Raw genomic sequence first — 17765 nt, 5'->3', positions numbered from 1 at the left:
CCAGGGTTTTGCTGGTTCGAATCCTGGGTGTGGACATGGCACCGTTCATCAAGCTATGCTGAGGCAGCGTCCCATATGCCACAACTAGAGGGACCCACAACTAAAAATACACAACTATGTACAGGGGGGCTTTGGGGAGAAAAAGGAAAAATAAAATCTTAAAAAAAATTATGTTTAATGGTTGAGAGCAAAAATGACAGGTTTACCTGATGGGGTTCTCAATGTCTGTATAGGTGTTGACTGTCATTCGCTGTTAGGGAAACGTAAGTTAAGGCCATCATTATATACCCCCACACACCTGACAGGATGGCCAGATTCAAATACGACAGTGCCAAGTGCTAGAAACGACATGGAACGCTGGAGGGTTCAGAGACTGCTGGTGGGAATGTAAATTAGTACAGCCTTTCTGGAAAAGTCTGGCAGTTTCTTACAAAGTTAAACACAAACTCAACATGATTCCTGGGTATGTACCCTATAGGAACAAAAACTTATGTTCACATAAAATTGGGTACACAAATATTCATAGCATTTTTATTCATATCGTGAAACACTGGAAACAACCCAAATGTCCGTCAACAGTGAACAGACAAACCAACCATGGGACTTCCACACCAAAGAATACCACTCAGTAACAAAAAGTAAAGCTATTTATACACCCCCTAAATTGGATGGATCTTAAGGGCATTTGCTGAATTTGTTGAGTGAAAAAAAGTCTACCTCAAAGGTGACATACTGTATGATTCCATTTTAATAGCGTTCTTGAAATGACAAAATCAGAGTGGTAGAGTACTATCAGTGGTCACCATGAATCAGGGTTGGGAGGAGAATGTGACCATAAAGGGGTGGCACAAGGATGTTTCTTTGTGTTGGCACAACAATTCTGCATACTGATTGTGGGGCGATTTACAGAAACCTATATATGTGATAAAAAATTTTTTAGAACTCTACACCAAAAACACAAAACAAAACAAAACCTCACACAAATTAGTGCATGCAGAAACTAGTGAGATCCAAAAAAGGTCTACAGTTTACTTAACAGCATTGTACCCATGTCATTTTATTCGTTTTGATTATGTAGTATGGTTATGTAAGATAATATCATTGAAGAAGCTGAGCAAAGGTACTCAAGATCTTGGTATATTTTATAATATGTGAGTCTAAAATTATTTCAAAACAAATTTTAGGAAAATCCTATTTAAGGTGTTTTTATAAACCATGTAATGCTACTTATAAACTTGGATAAATACACCCAAATATGCTGAATTACATTTATGAATATATTCCTTTTTCTTTTGAAGTGCATAGTGGACTGAAAGAGATGAATTTAGAGCCTAAGAAATGCAAGAGCTAATCACAGATGATATGAGGTGGGCACAGAAAATCCCTGCGTCATATATAACATTAAAATTTAATCGATCTTGAGAAGAGCCTACTTTAAAACTATGGAATCATTGAGAATATGGCTCAAGGTAGCCTGTCCGAAAATGGACATCAGGTGTATAATAAGTTTAGACTCATGATGGAAAACTCAAGAACACATCATTTTCATGAGGCTTCTTTGCTTCAGAATTCTCTGATGTTTTGCTAATGCTATGCCACACTGAGTGTGTTCATAACAGTTTTATTTCTGTATGAATTCATGAGAAATGATGAGGCAGAATGTATTGCTGAAACCCTGCCATATTCACTGCCATCTGAAAATATTTCTCCAGCATGAGTATCAGACAACTATTGAGATTTTATTTCTAGGCAAAGGGTTTTCCATGATCATCATACTGCTCCTAATATGTATGAGCTCCCTGATGATGTCTCAGGAACACTGATGAAACAGGCTCTTTATTCCCGTAGACGGCTTTCCTAGTCACTCCCTTCATAAGATTTATCTTAGTATATACTTTTCAGACATAGAATTACCTAGAAATGTTTCTTCAAGCCTTTTCTGCATTGAATGTATCAGAATTTTTTTCCCACATGTTAATTTTGACATACAAAGTGAGGTAATTGATCATGAAGGCACTAGCACATTGTCTGCATTAATTAAACTTCACTCTGATGCAAATTCCATAATTTCCCAAGGGTGAAAATCTAGCAACAGGCTAATCTACACTGACTATATTTGAGTAGGCTAGGAGCACAGTGATGTTTAATGAGCTCACCAAACTATCATGGTTTGTCCCCTGCACAAGTTCATTTGCATGGAATGAGTTCAGATTCTCTGCAAAGGATTAAGTACCTTGACTTATACATTTCTCATATGTACTGTTGTATTTGTAACAAGGCTTGACAAATGAAAGGTTACCTCCAATCGCTGAATCCATAGGGTCTCTTTGCTAAGTTCTTTGATGTACAATGGGTACTGAATTCATGTTGAAGGCTTTCTCACAACGATTGCATACATACAGTTTGTGTCCTGTGTAAATTCCCTGGTGGGTAAGGAGACTGATAATGTATGAGTAGGACTTTCCACAGTCAGTACATATAAAGGAAGTCTATCCTGTGTGAAATCTCTGATGTTGTACAAGGCATGTTTTCTTCCTGAAGGTGTGGCCACCTTCATTACATTGTTAGGGTTTGTTTCCATTATGAGTTTTCTGATGTACAAGGAGATTTCTCTTTGAGGAGAAACCTTTTCCACATTCACTGCATATAAAAGGTTTCTCTCCTGTATGAGTTCGCTGATGAACAATTAGACGGCTTTTCACAGTGAAACCCTTACCACATTCGTTGCATGCATAAGGTTTCTCTCCAGTATGAATCTGCTGATGTAAAATGAGCTCAGTTTCTGTGGCAAAGCCTTTTCCACATTCGCTGCATATATAGGATTTCTCTTCTGTATGAATTTGCTGATGTACAATGAGATAGCGTTTCATGGTGAAGCCTTTTCCACATTCACCGCACATAAAGGGCTTTTCTCCAGTATGAGTTCGCTGATGTACCACAAGATTGCTCTTAAAGGCAAAACCTTTTCCACATTTATTGCATATATAGGGTTTCTCTCCAGTATGAGTTCGCTGATGTAACATCAGTCCACTATTCACAATGAAACCTTTCCCACATTCACTGCATCTGTAAGGTTTCTCTCCAGTATGCGTTCGCTGATGTACAACCAGCCGACTCTTCAAGGGGAAGCCTTTTCCACATTCACTGCAAATGTAGGGTTTCTCTCCAGTATGAGTTCGCTGATGTATGATGAGCATGCTTTTCACAGTGAAGCCTTTTCCACATTCGCTACATACGTAGGATTTCTCTACTGTATGATTTCTCTGATGTACAATGAGATTGCTCTTCCTGGGGAAGCCTTTTCCACACTCATTGCATACATAGGGTTTCTCTCCTGTATGAGTTCGCTGATGTTCAGTCAGACGACTCTTCATGGTGAAACCTTTCCCACATTCATTGCATATATACGGTTTCTCTCCTGTATGATTGCGTTGATGTATGATGACGTAGTGCTTTGTGGTGAAGCCTTTCCCACATTCACTGCAGAGGTAGGGTTTCTCTCCTGTGTGAGTTCGCTGATGTATGATAAGCATGCTCTTCCCAGTGAAGCCTTTTCCACATTCACTGCATACATAGCATTTCTCTCCCGTATGATTTCGCTGGTGTACAATGAGATTACGCTTCCCTGGGAAGCCTTTTCCACATTCACTGCACACATAAGGTTTCTCTCCAGTGTGAGTTCGCTGGTGTTCAATCAGGCGGCTCTTCATGGTGAAGACTTTTCCACAATCACTGCATATAAGGGATTTCTCTCCTTTATGAATTCTCTGATGTTCGTTGAGCCTGGATTTTCTGGAAAATACTTTTGCACATATACTGCATCCGTAAGGTTTCTCTCCTGTGTGAACTCTCTCGTGATCAGTGAGCTGAGACTTCTTAAAGAAGGCTTTCCCGCATTCACTGCATACGTTAGCTTTCTCTGTTTCATGAGTTCTCTGATGCTTAATGACTTGGGACTTATTGCTAATGGGTTTTGTACTTACAGGGAATCTAACTGCAGAATGAAAATCTTCATGCTTACCATGCAGAAATGATTCCCCATCTCCATTAAATTTAGTTGAGTTCTTAATTTTGTAGCTTTTGCTCTGGTTGACTAAACTTAAATTTGATTTCAAAGTTTTTATATAGAACTCGAACATGTCATGATTTTGCCTGAAAGAAAAATGACTTTTGCTTTGAGGAACAATACTTCCAAATGCATTGTCTTCGTGGCGTTGTTCCACACCTTTCAGCATTCTTTGACTTTCCCAGTGACCCTGCAGATGATTATCAACTTTGCCAGTTTCTAGGAAAGAAAAGAACAAAGAATCCTTTCATAATCTTGTTTAGAATAAAACCATTTAAAAAGTTCCTTGGGGGGTTGGCCTGGTGACATAGTGGTTAAGTTTGTGTGCTCCACTTCAGCAGCCTGGGGTCACAGGTTTGGATCCCAGGCACAGATGTAGTGCCACTCATCAAGCCATGCTGTGGTGGCATCCCACATAAAATAGAGGAAGATTCACCCAGATGTTAGCTCAGCAACAATCTTCCTCATACACACAAAAGAAATTCCTTGCTGTTTTAAACAAAATGGCACTTTAGTGACAACTTTATTAACAGTATAACAGAAACGCCATGTATAAATGCTCCTTATTTCTTACACATTGGTAAAAACACAGTAACATAAACAAACCAAAAGGAAAAGACAGTACCAATAAGGTTATACAGGTGACAATCTATGTAGATTTGGCTGCTTTCTAAGTAGGAACTTGCAAAAATTCAGGGACAGTAAAATATAAGCAAGTCATTGTTAGCAGCAAATGACAGGGTTTGGAGGAAACCATTCCACAGCATTTAGAAAAAGAGCAGATCACAGAGGTGGAAGAGACAGCTGATCCAAGATGATGAGGGTTGCATTTGTTCACTCCAAAACTATTTACTGAATGGCTCCCTTGTATAGGACACTATGCTAGTGTCTGGAATATATAAAATATGCCTTACTTTCTCTGCTCTTAAATCTACTTAGGGAAAACAGAAGAAAGAAGAAAGAAAAAAAGAAGGGAGTTGGAGATTGTTCAATGTGGTTTGAAGGAGCAATGGAGATGGTGGAAAGTGGAGGGAATCAGGATGTATTTCCATAAAAAAAAGACAAGGTTGGATAATGGGTTCAACGGGAGGAGTGGTTAATGAAAGTGAGGAAAATCAAGGGTTGCTCTGCTAACTATGACTTGAGCCACTGGGCAGAAGTATCTCCAATTGAGATGAGGAATATTACTGAAAGCAGAATGTGTAGAAACAAGTACGTATTGTGAAACATAAACTTGGAGATGATTATTACATATACAGTACAGACATCAAGATCTGCTTGGAGGTATAAATGGAGATAAAATGTGGAAATAATCAATATATACCTAATATTCAAGAAGAGGATGGGGCGATATGTTGTCGGGAGAACATGTAGAGTGAAAGACGATGACGGTACAGAACCAAGGTTTTAGACCGTCCAACATTTAGAGTTTTGGGATTCTCTGAGTCCATTTAGAAGAACCAAATTCTGACTATAGAGATCAGGGTAATATGCATACTGAGGTGTAGAGAATAAATACATCTGCTACCTAGCAAGCAAGAATGTAAGGTCTTCAGAATTTGGATTAAGGTGAGCTGAGACAGACTCTGGCATCATAACACTGTTCCTAACTTTGCCCTCTGTAGACCAACATCACACCAACTTCCCCAAAACATCAGTCATATTTAGTGGACAACTCGTATAATCAACACTCCAACCTTTACTCTAGCTGTGTCATGGTATCGTATGTTCCATTCATAATGAAATAGGGCAACAATGATTGTTAGCAAATCTTGCAGCTGGCCAGTGTACCCTGCAGTCATCTTCACAAGCTAATGCTAATGTGCTGCTCTATGGGATATGAAACTGTCACCCATTTCAATCACATTCTGCATTCAGTAGAGAAGTCGTATCCAAATTTTTCCCATTTCAATGTCCCTGATATACTGTTCCCTCACCTGCTACCAGCAGCATCTACCTTGGGAATTCTACATTTATGTCTCGGCTGGCAACAGTTAGGTTGTACAAAAGGACAGACTTCCTCCTTTAAGACCAAGGTAGTGTCAGCTTTATCTTCAGTTTTTCTTGGAACATCTGGCCGTTCCTTATTATTACTATACTACTGCCACCCAGGTGAAACGTAGGGCAACCTAGAGCTACAAAAATACACAACCAACCAGCCCTCCCCGATGCTACCTCAATTACTCACATGTCAAATCCAAACAGTCAGCCTAGCAACACAAGTGAACCTCACCGTGACTATTCCACTGATCTGTGTTTCCACTCCACTGCTCTCCTATAGGTACCGTCTCACACTGGCTTTTATTTGGCAGACTTCAGGCCACTCTTGATAGTCAGCCCCATGGCCTGGCACATTTCCTGTTTCACGCCTTCGTTTCTAATTCATGGTGTCATCTTCCTAACTCAAAATGTAGATATACCTCTTACATATCATGCTGTCATTCCCATTCTGACTGTACAACCATGCACTCTATTTCCTCCATATTTCTAAGTTAATCCCTTTATTGTTCATTTGTACAATCACCTTCAGTGAGGATTTAATCTCACCCAAGCAGAGGTCTGGCTCTTGCCCTCAGCCACTGGGAGGTGTTCTCTAGGCCCCTGGAATGTCTTGCCTGGTGGGAGTGTCTTTGTTTGCCTGAGATCTTTGGCCACCAGACAGTCTAACAATGTGATTTATGATGGAGGCTCTGGGTGCTGCCATATCACTTCCAACCTCTGGACCTTCAGAGGACTGGAGACTACAGGTATTAGCCCGACTTCAGGAGGGGCTAGAAACTAAAGGTCAGCCATATGGGCAATATGTGATTGAGCCCCAATAAAAACTCTGGACACCAAAGACTCAAGTGAGCTTCCCTGGTTGGCCATACTGTCTGTGTGTTGTCACACATCATGGCTGGGAGGAGGTAATGCTGACACTGAGTCTAGAAGCACCATGTTGGGACCCTTCGTGGACTCTATATGACCCGTGAATTCCACTCCTAGGTATATACCCAAGAAAAATGAAAACATATGTTCACAAAAAAAGTTACACATGAATGTTTATAGTAGCATAGTTCATAAAAGCCAAAAAGTGGAAACAATCCAAATGTCCATCATTAGATGAATGGGTAAATAAAATGTGCTCTCTCCATACAATGGACTATCATTTGGCAATAAAAAGGAATGAAATACTGATACATGCTACAACATGGAAAAACTTCAAAAACATTATGCTAAACGAAAGAAGCCAGACACAAAAGATGACGTATTTTATGATGCTGTTTATATGAAATGTCCAGAACAGGCAAATCTACAGAGGTAGGAAGTACATGAGTGGCTGTCTATGGCTGAGGGCTTGGGAAGAAACATCTTTTTTAAGTGATGAAAATCTTTCAAAATTGCTTGCGGTGATGGTTACCTAACTCTGTTAATATACTACAGAGCACTGAATTGTACGCTTTAAGTTGGCAAATTGTAAGGTATGTGAATTATCTCAATAAAGCTGTTAAAAAAACAAGAATGGGAAAAACAAATGATTTAGGGAAATGAATACAATGCTAACACCTAAGATGAACCAAAGGAAAATGAGAAATATCAAATGTATGAAGGCAGTAAACTGAAGCAGACATAGCTGTGATTTAGGCTGGAAATGATGAAGGACGCACAACAGTCTTTTCTAGTTCAACAGTCAACAGAGACAGGAGAGACTTCAAGAGGAGCACTCCATAGGGAGAGAACATTCAAGATAACACCCGCGTGGACAGGATAAGATACACAGTACCAAAGGAGAATCTAACATTAAAATAGGATGGTGGGAAAGGTTTTTTGTGGAGGGACGATGATTCCTATTCATTACGCAGGAACTTGGAAATCCAGGCCAGTAAAATATCTACAACGAAAAGCGTATGCTAGACAATATGAAGGAAGATATCGATTGGGAGTCCCAGCCAGAGAACAGAAAGAGCTTAATTCATGAGACTGAAGGAAAATTTTAAGGATTAGGAATACAGGAGAGAAAATGGAAAACAAAATCACTGAAGAACCTCAGAGTCAGGGAGAAAGAGATGCTAAGGAACCGGATTGATGCACAGTACAAGACTAGGTTACAATATTCAAGGATGACACGGATGTTAGGAAGGGAAATCAGTATTTCTCAATGGAGCAGGAAAGTGCAACAGTCAGAAAACAGTGATGAATTCAGAGATGTCTCTTTGGAGTGAAGCCTGGGAAGTGGAATTTCATAGCCAGGGAGGTGGAAGGAAGAGGGACAGACATTATGACAGGGTACAAAGAAGGGGAAGGTGATAGAACCCCAGGAAGGAGAAAACTAGGCACATAAACAAAAATCAAGATGTAAAATAAAATAAGCAAAGATCAGATCTCAGGAGAGAAAAAAGGGGTCTATTTCCCTCCAAAGACCTACAGGAAAAGTTCTGTCTCTGTATCTTCAAACCCCCTCCCAGCCTTCTCTGACTAGAATACCACTTCCTGGGCGCCCACCTTGCTGGTTCTCTTACTCACCTGGACAGGTTCGACTGTGGATTTCATCTTCTGTTGTCCACGGTTCTTCCCCTCGTTCCAACCTGGAGAGTGCCTCTGGTTTGCTGGCTTGATACCCTGCTTGTGGGAAATGACGGAACATTTAGACACAACAGTTTGGGCTGGGACATGTCAGGATGGGAGAATGTTATGTTTAAAGGACCAGACAGTTTTCACATCGGCAAAGAGGAGGCTTCTCTCTCAGGGGAGGACACATGTGACAGGGTGATATATATTCAGTTTTTGCCCCCAGTTCCTGGCACAGAGCTCCTACAGCCCTTGTAATTTCCTAAATCAAAGGCAGGATAGGAGTATCTTTTGTTAAAGTATTTGGTCTAAGTCCCAATTCCTCACACAAGAACTTCTAACACCCTTGGACTCTCAGAGTGCTGAGTGTCTTATGCGTGCTAATGAGATGACTGGTGGCTGGGTGCTCCTAGGTAACTTGAGGATGGGGGTCATTCAACAGAAAGACCAGGGCGTGATCAGAAGGTTGGAACCTTTAGCTCTAACTCCCCGTCCCCTGCAGGGAGGGAGGGGACTGGAGATTGAGTTAATCACCAATGGCCACTGATTTAAGCAATCATGCCTACCTAAGGAAATCTCCATCAAAACCCCTCCAACAACCCGGTTGAGAGAGCTCCCAGGTTGGTGAACAAGTCAAGAGGCTGGGAGGGTGACACGCCTGAAGAGGGCATGGAAGCTCCATGTTCCTTCCCCCATACCTTGCCCTGTGCATCTTTCCCCTGTGGCTCTTCCTGAGTTTTATCCTTTATAATAAACTGGTAACGGTAAGTAAAGGGCTTTCTGAGTTCTGTGAGCCATTCTAGCAAATTATCAAACCTGAGGGGAAGTAGTGGGAACACCTGATTTATAGCCATGTCAGATAGAAGTGTGGGTACCGTGGGCACCCAAGACTTGCGACTGGCCTCTGAAGTGAGGGCCGTCCTGTGGCACTGAGCCCTTAAACCTGTGGAATCTGATGCTAATTCTGGGTAGTTAGTGTCAGAATTGAATTTAATTGGAGGCCACCCAGTTGGAACCTGGAGAACTGGAGAACTGGGTGTTGGTGTAGAAAAAACCCACACGTTTGGTGCCAGTTGTGTTGGTAGTAAAAACAGTTCATAGCACATTATACTCTTTTATCAGGAGCCAGAGGAAGAGACTCTGCCATTCAGAGCACTGTAGTGACTTCGAAGTGTAAGCAGCTGAGAAAGGAAAGGCCACTGACTGGGGACACTCTGGGTGACACAGGGGAGCTGTCCTTACCCACTGACACCAGGTTGCTATAGTTCTCCAACATCACGTCCCGGTACAGGTTCTTCTGAGCAGGGGCCAGGAGCTGCCACTCCTCCCAGGTGAAGTCCACAGCCACATCACTGAATGTCAGGGTTTCCTGTAATAACAGAGTCCTGTTTAATATGAGTGTTTCTCTTTTGTTGATTCATAAGGAACATAAAGGAAGTTGTCCTGCTCATATTAACCACAACTCTGACACCAATTCCGACGTGTGCGTGTGTTTTCAACAAACCACCAAGCAATTCTCTGAAATCAGGTGGGTGTCCTACAATTCAACTCAATTCTAACACTATCTACTTGGAGATAGCATGAGATCCCACAGATTAAGGGCTCAGTCCCACAAGACTGTCCCCTACCCCTACTTCAGACTCCAAATGCAAGTCCAGGTTGTCACCTGTGCTTCTGTCTAACCAGCTACAGATTGGAGTTCCAACAACCCGCTCCTTGGGTTTGATTAATTTGCTAAAGCAGCTCAGAGAACTCAGGAAAACAGTTTACTTATTGTTAACCAGTTTATTACAAAAGGATATGATAAAGGATACAGATTTCATCCAGAGAGAAGACATGCATAGGGTAAGGTATGTGGGAAGGGGTGTGCCACTCTCCCAGCACCTGCACATGTTCACCAACCCAGAAAGCTCTCTAAACCCCAGATCATTGGGATTTTTATGGAGGCTTCATCACACAGGCATGATTGACCATTATCTCTATTTCTAGCTCCTCTCCTCTCTTTGGATAATGGGGGATAGGGCTGAAAATTCCAAGCTTCTGTTCATGGCTTGGTCGTTCTGGTGACCAGCCCCCAACCAGGAGCCCACCAAGAGTCACCTCAACAGAACAGAAGACTGTCCTGTCACCCAGGAAATCCCAAGGGATTTAGGGGCTCACTGTCAGGAACCAGGGTCAAAGACCAAATACTAGAATAAAAGATGCTCCTAGTGCTTTCACGTAGGAAATTATGAGAGTTTTAGGGGCTCTCTGCCAGGAACTGGGGTCAAAGACCCCTATTTACAAGGGTTTTAGGAGCCCTGTGACAGGAACTTCGGGCAGAAACCGATGTATATATTTCTTATTATTTCACAAAAAGTGAAAGTGTATCTTAGATACACTGAAGAGAAAATTAGTGAACTGGAATATGCATTTTAAAAAATAACCAAAAAATGAAGCAAATACACAAAGAGATCGAAAATCTAAAGGAGAGTTCAATAAATATGGAGGATAGAGTGAGGTCTAACATATGCCTGTACATAGTTTTTGAAAGAGATTATAGAAAAGCAGAGAAGCAAAACGAAAATCTCAGGAGAAAATATCAGAACTGAATCAACATCCTATAACTCAGACTGAGAAAGTCAGCAAAGCCAGGCAGGAACTCTGCATCTGGACATGTCAGACTGCAACTGTGGAACAGCAATTGCAAAAGTCGGATGATAAAAACAACCAGAAAGAAAAGACTCATTCCCATCAACAGAAAGACCAAATTTACTGAAATAAACAGAAGCCCCCAAATATTATGATAGATATATATTTAGTCTTCGTCCCTGGTTCCTGGCACACAGTTCCTAAAACCCCTGGAATCTCCACAGTGATGAGAGTCTTCTGTGAGCTAATGAGAGGACTGGTGGCTGGGGGCCCCTAGGGAGCTTCAGGATGGGGGCTGGTGGCCAGAAAGACCCCAACCTCCAGGGAGGGAAGAGGGACTGGAGGTTGAGTTCAATCCCCAAGGGCCAGTGATTTACTCAATCTACATAGTAAAACCACCATCAAAACTCTTAAACAACAGGTCTGGGAAACTTCCGGTTTGGTGAACACAACTGAGGTGCTGGCAGGGTGGTGTTTCTTGAGAGAACTTCTGCACCCCCTCCCCCATATCGTGCCCTATTCATCTCTCCCATCTGGCTATTGCTGAGTTGTAGCCTTCATAATAAACCAGTAAATGGAAGTAAATCGCTTTCCTGAGTGCTGTGAGAATGTGAGTCATCTGGCAAATTACCAAACCAGAGAAGTGGGTTGCAGGAAGCTCCAAATTTAGAGCTGGTCATAAAAAGTACAGGTGACAACTTGGGACTTTCGAGTGCACCAAGAATGGGGATCGTCTTGTGGACCAAGTCCTTAACCTGTAGAGTCTCTGCTGCCTCCTGGTAGTTATTGAGTTGAATAGCAGGACAGAATTGAGTTGAGTTGTAGGACAGCCAGTTGGTGTCCGGAGAGTTGAGGATTGGTAGGTATGAGGAAAATACCCACACATTTAGTGTCAGAGATGCTGTGAATAAAAACAGGTCAGAAGTGTGGAATATCTTCAATGTCCTGATCTTGTGGCCCGAATGACACCATGGAATGAATTGAGACCTGCTTGTAACTGAACCACCAGATCAGGGAAAAAGTTATGAGACAACCTCTCCCCATGTTCCTGTACAGATTACTACATAAAGAAGAGAGCAGACGTAGCAGAGGCTGCAAATTCTTAACACCAGTGATTTTATCACCTTCTGAATTATTTCATGTGAGATGTAGATCCTTTGGAAAAAGAAAAACTTAGGTTCCTATCTAATTTCATGCTCAAAAATATCTTTTCCTATTTCAAGTCCTAACCATAAAACAAAGAATCTATAAAAGCAATACAGGCAAATGTGAAGTATATTCATGTCACAAGCCAAAAACCATAAAAAATAAATAGATTTTATGAGAGGAAAAATTAAAGCATCTGCATTGAAAAAGATATGGACAAACCTAAGAGAAAAGTAACGAGGGGAAAATATTTTATATAAATAAAAGAAAGGATCAAATATAGTAGATATAAACAACTCCTATTAATCATTAAAAAATTAGTTTTTTTAATGTAAAAATGATAAGAACAGGCATTTTGCATGAGAAAAAAATCTAGCTGGCCAACAAATCTACAAGAAGGATTTCAACCTCACCCACGATGAGGAAAATGGAAAATAAGGCAAAAGAATATTGGACCATTCAGATTGTTTAAAATTATGCAGTTTGATAATATCCTGTTATTAAGTACTGGCAAAGATTTAAGGCATGGAGGATCCCACACATCACTTACTATGTAGCAGGCACTCACCTAAATGCTTTACATAGTTTAACGCATTTTTTTGACTATGCCTATAGATAAATGGAATTCTATTTAGTTACCATTCATCAAACAATTACAGGCATTATTCTTTTAGATGCTTAAATTATACCATTTTAGGCCAACAGGTTATGATCTTTGGAATACGATTCCATTGATACAGAAGATGTCCTAATAGATGTGTTTACGTACACAGATGTGTACACGTACACAGATGTGTACATAAATCCAAAGACATTTATAAACTCATATACACATGCACACACAGGTTCAGTGACAGCAAGGACACACTACCAAACATTTGTTAAAGCAGTATGAGCGGATGAGGAAGAACGTCATGAAGAAGGAATTTACTTTTTGCCCATGTGCACTCTATCATCGGAAATTTTTTCTTTAAAATGTATCCAGGAGTAATTTGTGTAACTACAGAAAATAAAAGCAATAAAAGAGCAGGTAAGAACTGGCTTTGAAAATGAGAAATGATTCTGCATTTTCTGAGATGGTGTGAAGTTATAAAGCAAACACCCCAGAACCCAATAACTCAAGCCCTTACCAGACAAAATCTCTTGCAACTGTCTAATGCCAATCTATACATTAATGCCAGTTCAGCCAGCTGTTCATGAAGGACCATTTGAAAGCCATGCAACCTTCCATTTACCTAGACCATTTAGGTTTTATTCCTGGCTAAACTCAGACAGACACAAAGCTGAGTCCTTTGAGTGACCTTGCATTGGTCCCCTGAAAAACCGTGTCCACTGAGTTTGTTGGTCCATCCCCAGAGGGGTCTCTGAGAAACCCTATAAAAAGTAGCACTAGGAAATCAGCTTCTGCCTTCATTAGGCTGCTGTTCAAAACACTGTCTACCCCATCACCTCTAGGAAGAAAATAAAATTACTGACAAGACCCAAGTGCCATGAAATCCTGACATTGTCCGATGAACCTGTCTGCTTCCTCCTCACAGTCATTGCATATCATATAACTTTGCATGATTCTCTTGTTGTGTTAGCTGTCAAAGATACTAGACACAAGCTGACAGCTAACATAACCCAGAGGATCCTTCAGGCACACATTGTGTTCCAACATTAGTCATTTGCTAGAAAGCATATGAGCACTATATTCTTGACCCTTCTTTGGCATGATGCGGAAGTTAGAATCAAAGCTTATTTCTCTCTGTATATGAACCGATTTTTCACAAGCCTCTACAAATCCATTAGGGAATAAAGAAATGAATAAAACAAGACAAAAGTCACCTGGGCACTGACCATTGTCTTCTGTTTTGGGGAATGGCCAGCAACTGAGATGCTCTGTCTCTTCTGCACACACTGTAAATTTCTAGTTAGAAATTTGAGTCACCAGTGAAAAGTGTGCCCAGAAATGACAATATCAAGGTCCTGGATCCTCCTCTTTCTTCATTCATTTCTTGTCTCCTGCCAGGACCTGTGGGCTGAAGAGCAAAATTACTTGCAGGGTTACATTCTCTCTCGCTGTGCACTCACTTGAACATGTGGTCTGCAGTATTTCTGTCTCTTTATTTCGTTCCCCAGAGGGTCATACATCAGGCTAATGAAACATCAGACTTCAAACGAGTGAAAGTAGCCTGAATGTGAAAGGGAAAGTGGGAAAGGAGAATCGCAGAGCACTGTGCCTCAGGGGCAGGTAATTTTTAGAACAATTATGGAAATGAGGCCATATGGATGGTGAGGAACAGATTTTTTCTTTAAACTCTTTTACCCTCATACCTTATTAAAAGTCTTTATATACCCTGTTTATACACACACTTCAATATGAGAAACAATGAGCACACCGAAAAAAGAAGAGAGACAGAAGGAATATAAGCTATAAATATAAATTTCAAAAATATAAATGCTGGGAAAACAGCAGCCTTTTATACTCACATATAGAACCTGAAAGAAAATACGCAGTAAACTTGCAGGAGGAAAGATAAAAACAGAATCTTAAATTAAAAGCTTATGAATTGTAAACATGCTGAATCGTTCATCTTCCCCAAAACTTTCCTTCCTGCGGGTTCAAAAGGATGAGATGATGTGGGGAGCCATAAGGAATCAGAAAATTAGTCGTGAAGGAGGGATTTGCACCTGAAACTTTCGGGGAAATGTTAACGTTCAGCAAGTCTGTTCCAGTAGCCGAAGTCTGAGCTCAACACACGTCCCAGCCAGGACTCCTGAGCCTCCGAGCCTTCTGCGGCCACACATCTCCGAACAAAAGACAAAGGCCACCACCCTGCCTGATTAACACCGAAACCAGACCAGAAACACACGGACACTGCCCTCCGTTAACGGTTCCTCGAATACTGAGCTCCAAATTATTCCAGAGCCCGAACCAGATGCCATATGCAATGACAAACACCACCCCACCAGTTGTCAATCACCTACAAGAGGAGTGACCCGCGAAGACCCTAAACCCTGACCTCGGGACTCCAGGTGGTTGATCTATTCAGACCTTTAATTACTGACCACCAGAGCCCCCCATGGTTGACCCCAAAGACACCCCGATCACAAACACCCAGTACAGACTCCTCTCTGCTCTCCTCCAAATACAAAACCTGCCCTGCGCTAACTTCATCGACTCACAGGAGCCATAAGCTACGCAGGTGCCGACAGATCGCCTCCTCTCCCCGCCTTTCCTACAGAGAGAGGCACACACTGACCTGATTCCCTCCTGGACCTGCAGCGGCCTCTTCTCACCCTAACTTACTTCCCTAAACTTCTTTCAGTTCTGCTCTTCTCGCTCAGCCCTCTCTCCGGAAAGCGTCCGACGAGGGGCTGCTACGTTTCTGCCGCGTTTCTATGGACAACGGAATACGGGCTTCCAGCTTTTCCTTATGAGGTAATATACTCGCGCCGCCATGGCCTCGGCGCTCTGGAGGCCGCCATCTTTGGGACCCTAACGTACAACTTGGCGGCCGCTTTTGCGTCAGTGACGTGACGGTGAGAGACCGCTACTGAAACTGTCCCATTTTCCCGCACCTCAGCCTTTAAAGGGAAATGAAGAGGTTTTAGAGCCTCGAGCTCACGCAAGGCAGACATGACGTGGAGGTAACCTGCGAACGGCCAGGGCCTCGTTGTAGGGGACCGTGAACGGCTCAAAGTTTTCGAAGGCCAGAGCCCATTAGGACCCAAAGGGCGCAGCGTACATTCCGAGCGGCTTTTAAAGCTGTGACGTCTCAGCTCGGTGGGAAATTAACTTCTGAACACCTCGATCACTAGTCTAATTGCGAAAAGATTTAGAAGTCGAATAAAAACTTTAGCACGCTTTAGCCCTGTGGCGCTTGCGCCGTTAGGCAAGGGCCCCATGGGCGCGGCCATCTTTGAGGGGGTTCGGCGTCCGTACGGAACAAGCGCGTTCCGGGGAGCTCAGCGTGGGACTGGCAGGTGGCAGTGCCTTTCGAAGACTAACAAGGTTTGGAAAAGCGAGATGATATGGGGCATGCAGCGATCCCAAAGTGGGAACAATGGTCGTTGTGAGCCTCTTCCCAGCCTCAGCCCAACCACGCCACTTGCCTGGCCCAAGTACAGAACATGCTACATCCTAGACAGGATTAGAACTGCCTTCTGTCACTATAGTCTGCATTTTACGAATAGAACCTTAGTGTACGTACTCTTTTTATCTGGCTTCTTCCACACAGCATAATTGTTTTTAAATTCATTACTGTTTTTAATATCAGTAGTTCGCTCCCTTTTGTTGCTTAGTATTCCATTGTATGGGTGTTAGAAAACGTGTTGAATCATTTACCAGTTGGTGGACCTTCGGGTTATTTCCAGTGTTCGGGATATTGAACTGCTGTGATCGTTCATGTGCAAAAAATAAAATGACCTCAAAGAACTGTACTTCCCGCAGTTCTGCATCACCTCACCAAGAGGTCTTTGCCAGCCATCTGCAGGCCTACTACCCACTTCCAGCCCTGCTCCCGCTCATATTTTCCTCCTCCACCCACCCCTGAGCTGGAAGGCTCACTCCCCCTGAGGAACCAGAGATCTTGAGAACACAGGCTGTGACACAGATGCCAGGTTCACCTACTTGCCTGCATTATGTTCAACCCCACAGGCCATTATAATTCTCAGAACACACCTGATACAGTCATGTGACCGCAGGTCAAAGCAGGAAGTCAGTTCCATCCTTCCTCGCTTCTCCATCATTACTGTGCTAGCCCAGTCTCTCACCTGAGAAACTAAAATTGTCCCTGCTTGCACCCTCGGCCTGTACTATCTCGTCTTCATAGAGCAGGCAAGGCGATCCTGGTAAAACAAATCAATCATGAAATTTTCCCATTCTCAATTATCTAATGATTGCATTACGGAATAAAATCTTGAGTACTGAGATGGCCAAGCTTAGCTGCTTAAAAACATATGTTGGAGTGAATTTACCTGATAATGCAGGATTTGTGAGGGAAATGTAAGACAGCTACTGCACAGCAAATTTCCATTTCTTGTTCTCTAAGCAGGACTCAAATTTTGGCAGGATATCTTGATTGGACCAAAGGAAAGACTCTGGAGAGAGGACAAGAGCCCCACTCATAACAGTAAGAAGGAATGAAAAAGAAGGAAAATCACATGTCCGATTAAGCAGGTCACAGAGGAGATGGCATCTCAGAAATGATAGCGGCTGTCGAAGATGACACATCTGTGAACAAATAAATAGGTTTCTTCTCTAAGACATCCCCAGGGGACCTTACCTCCTCTCTCTATACTTTCCACCATCTTAGCCAAGGGTTTCAAGATTTTGATTTTACTTATCCTGACAATCCTATTCCTTTTCTGCTCGCCTCCATTTATATTC

At 42.2% G+C, this 17765-nt stretch overlaps 1 protein-coding gene across 18 annotated transcripts; it reads right to left on the bottom strand.

The window, feature by feature from the left end:
- Positions 1 to 504: 504 nt before the first annotated feature.
- Positions 505 to 15874, bottom strand: ZNF432 (zinc finger protein 432). Of its 18 annotated transcripts, none has more exons than XM_070558415.1 (5): positions 15637 to 15874; positions 14231 to 14412; positions 9857 to 9983; positions 8570 to 8665; positions 505 to 4285 (listed from the first exon to the last, which is right to left on the bottom strand). In XM_070558415.1, exons 2-5 carry the CDS (start codon positions 14231 to 14233, stop codon positions 2565 to 2567), a joined length of 1947 nt encoding a protein of 648 aa, XP_070414516.1. In that variant the 5' UTR covers positions 14234 to 14412; positions 15637 to 15874; the 3' UTR covers positions 505 to 2564. The 18 variants fall into 18 exon arrangements, with proteins under 18 accessions (XP_070414516.1, XP_070414508.1, XP_070414513.1 ...); XM_070558407.1 differs by having other exon boundaries at positions 14219 to 14412; positions 15684 to 15808; XM_070558412.1 differs by having other exon boundaries at positions 8570 to 8668; positions 15684 to 15808.
- Positions 15875 to 17765: the final 1891 nt, after the last annotated feature.

This window comes from Equus przewalskii, chromosome 9, assembly GCF_037783145.1.
Source record: "Equus przewalskii isolate Varuska chromosome 9, EquPr2, whole genome shotgun sequence".
Taxonomy (NCBI): domain Eukaryota; kingdom Metazoa; phylum Chordata; class Mammalia; order Perissodactyla; family Equidae; genus Equus; species Equus przewalskii.
Note: the sequence above shows the minus strand (reverse complement) of the source record. Positions and strands in the feature narration are given on the sequence as shown.

What these genes read in the sequence shown, in the direction of transcription:
- ZNF432 (XM_070558402.1), bottom strand. An exon ending in TAGCAACCTGGTGTCAGTGG is followed by an intron (nt 8,669 to 9,856) that starts GTAAGGACAGCT and finishes ATTTCCCACAAG; the next exon opens with CAGGGTATCAAGCCAGCAAA. An exon ending in CCACAGTCGAACCTGTCCAG is followed by an intron (nt 4,286 to 8,569) that starts GTGAGTAAGAGA and finishes TTTCTTTCCTAG; the next exon opens with AAACTGGCAAAGTTGATAAT.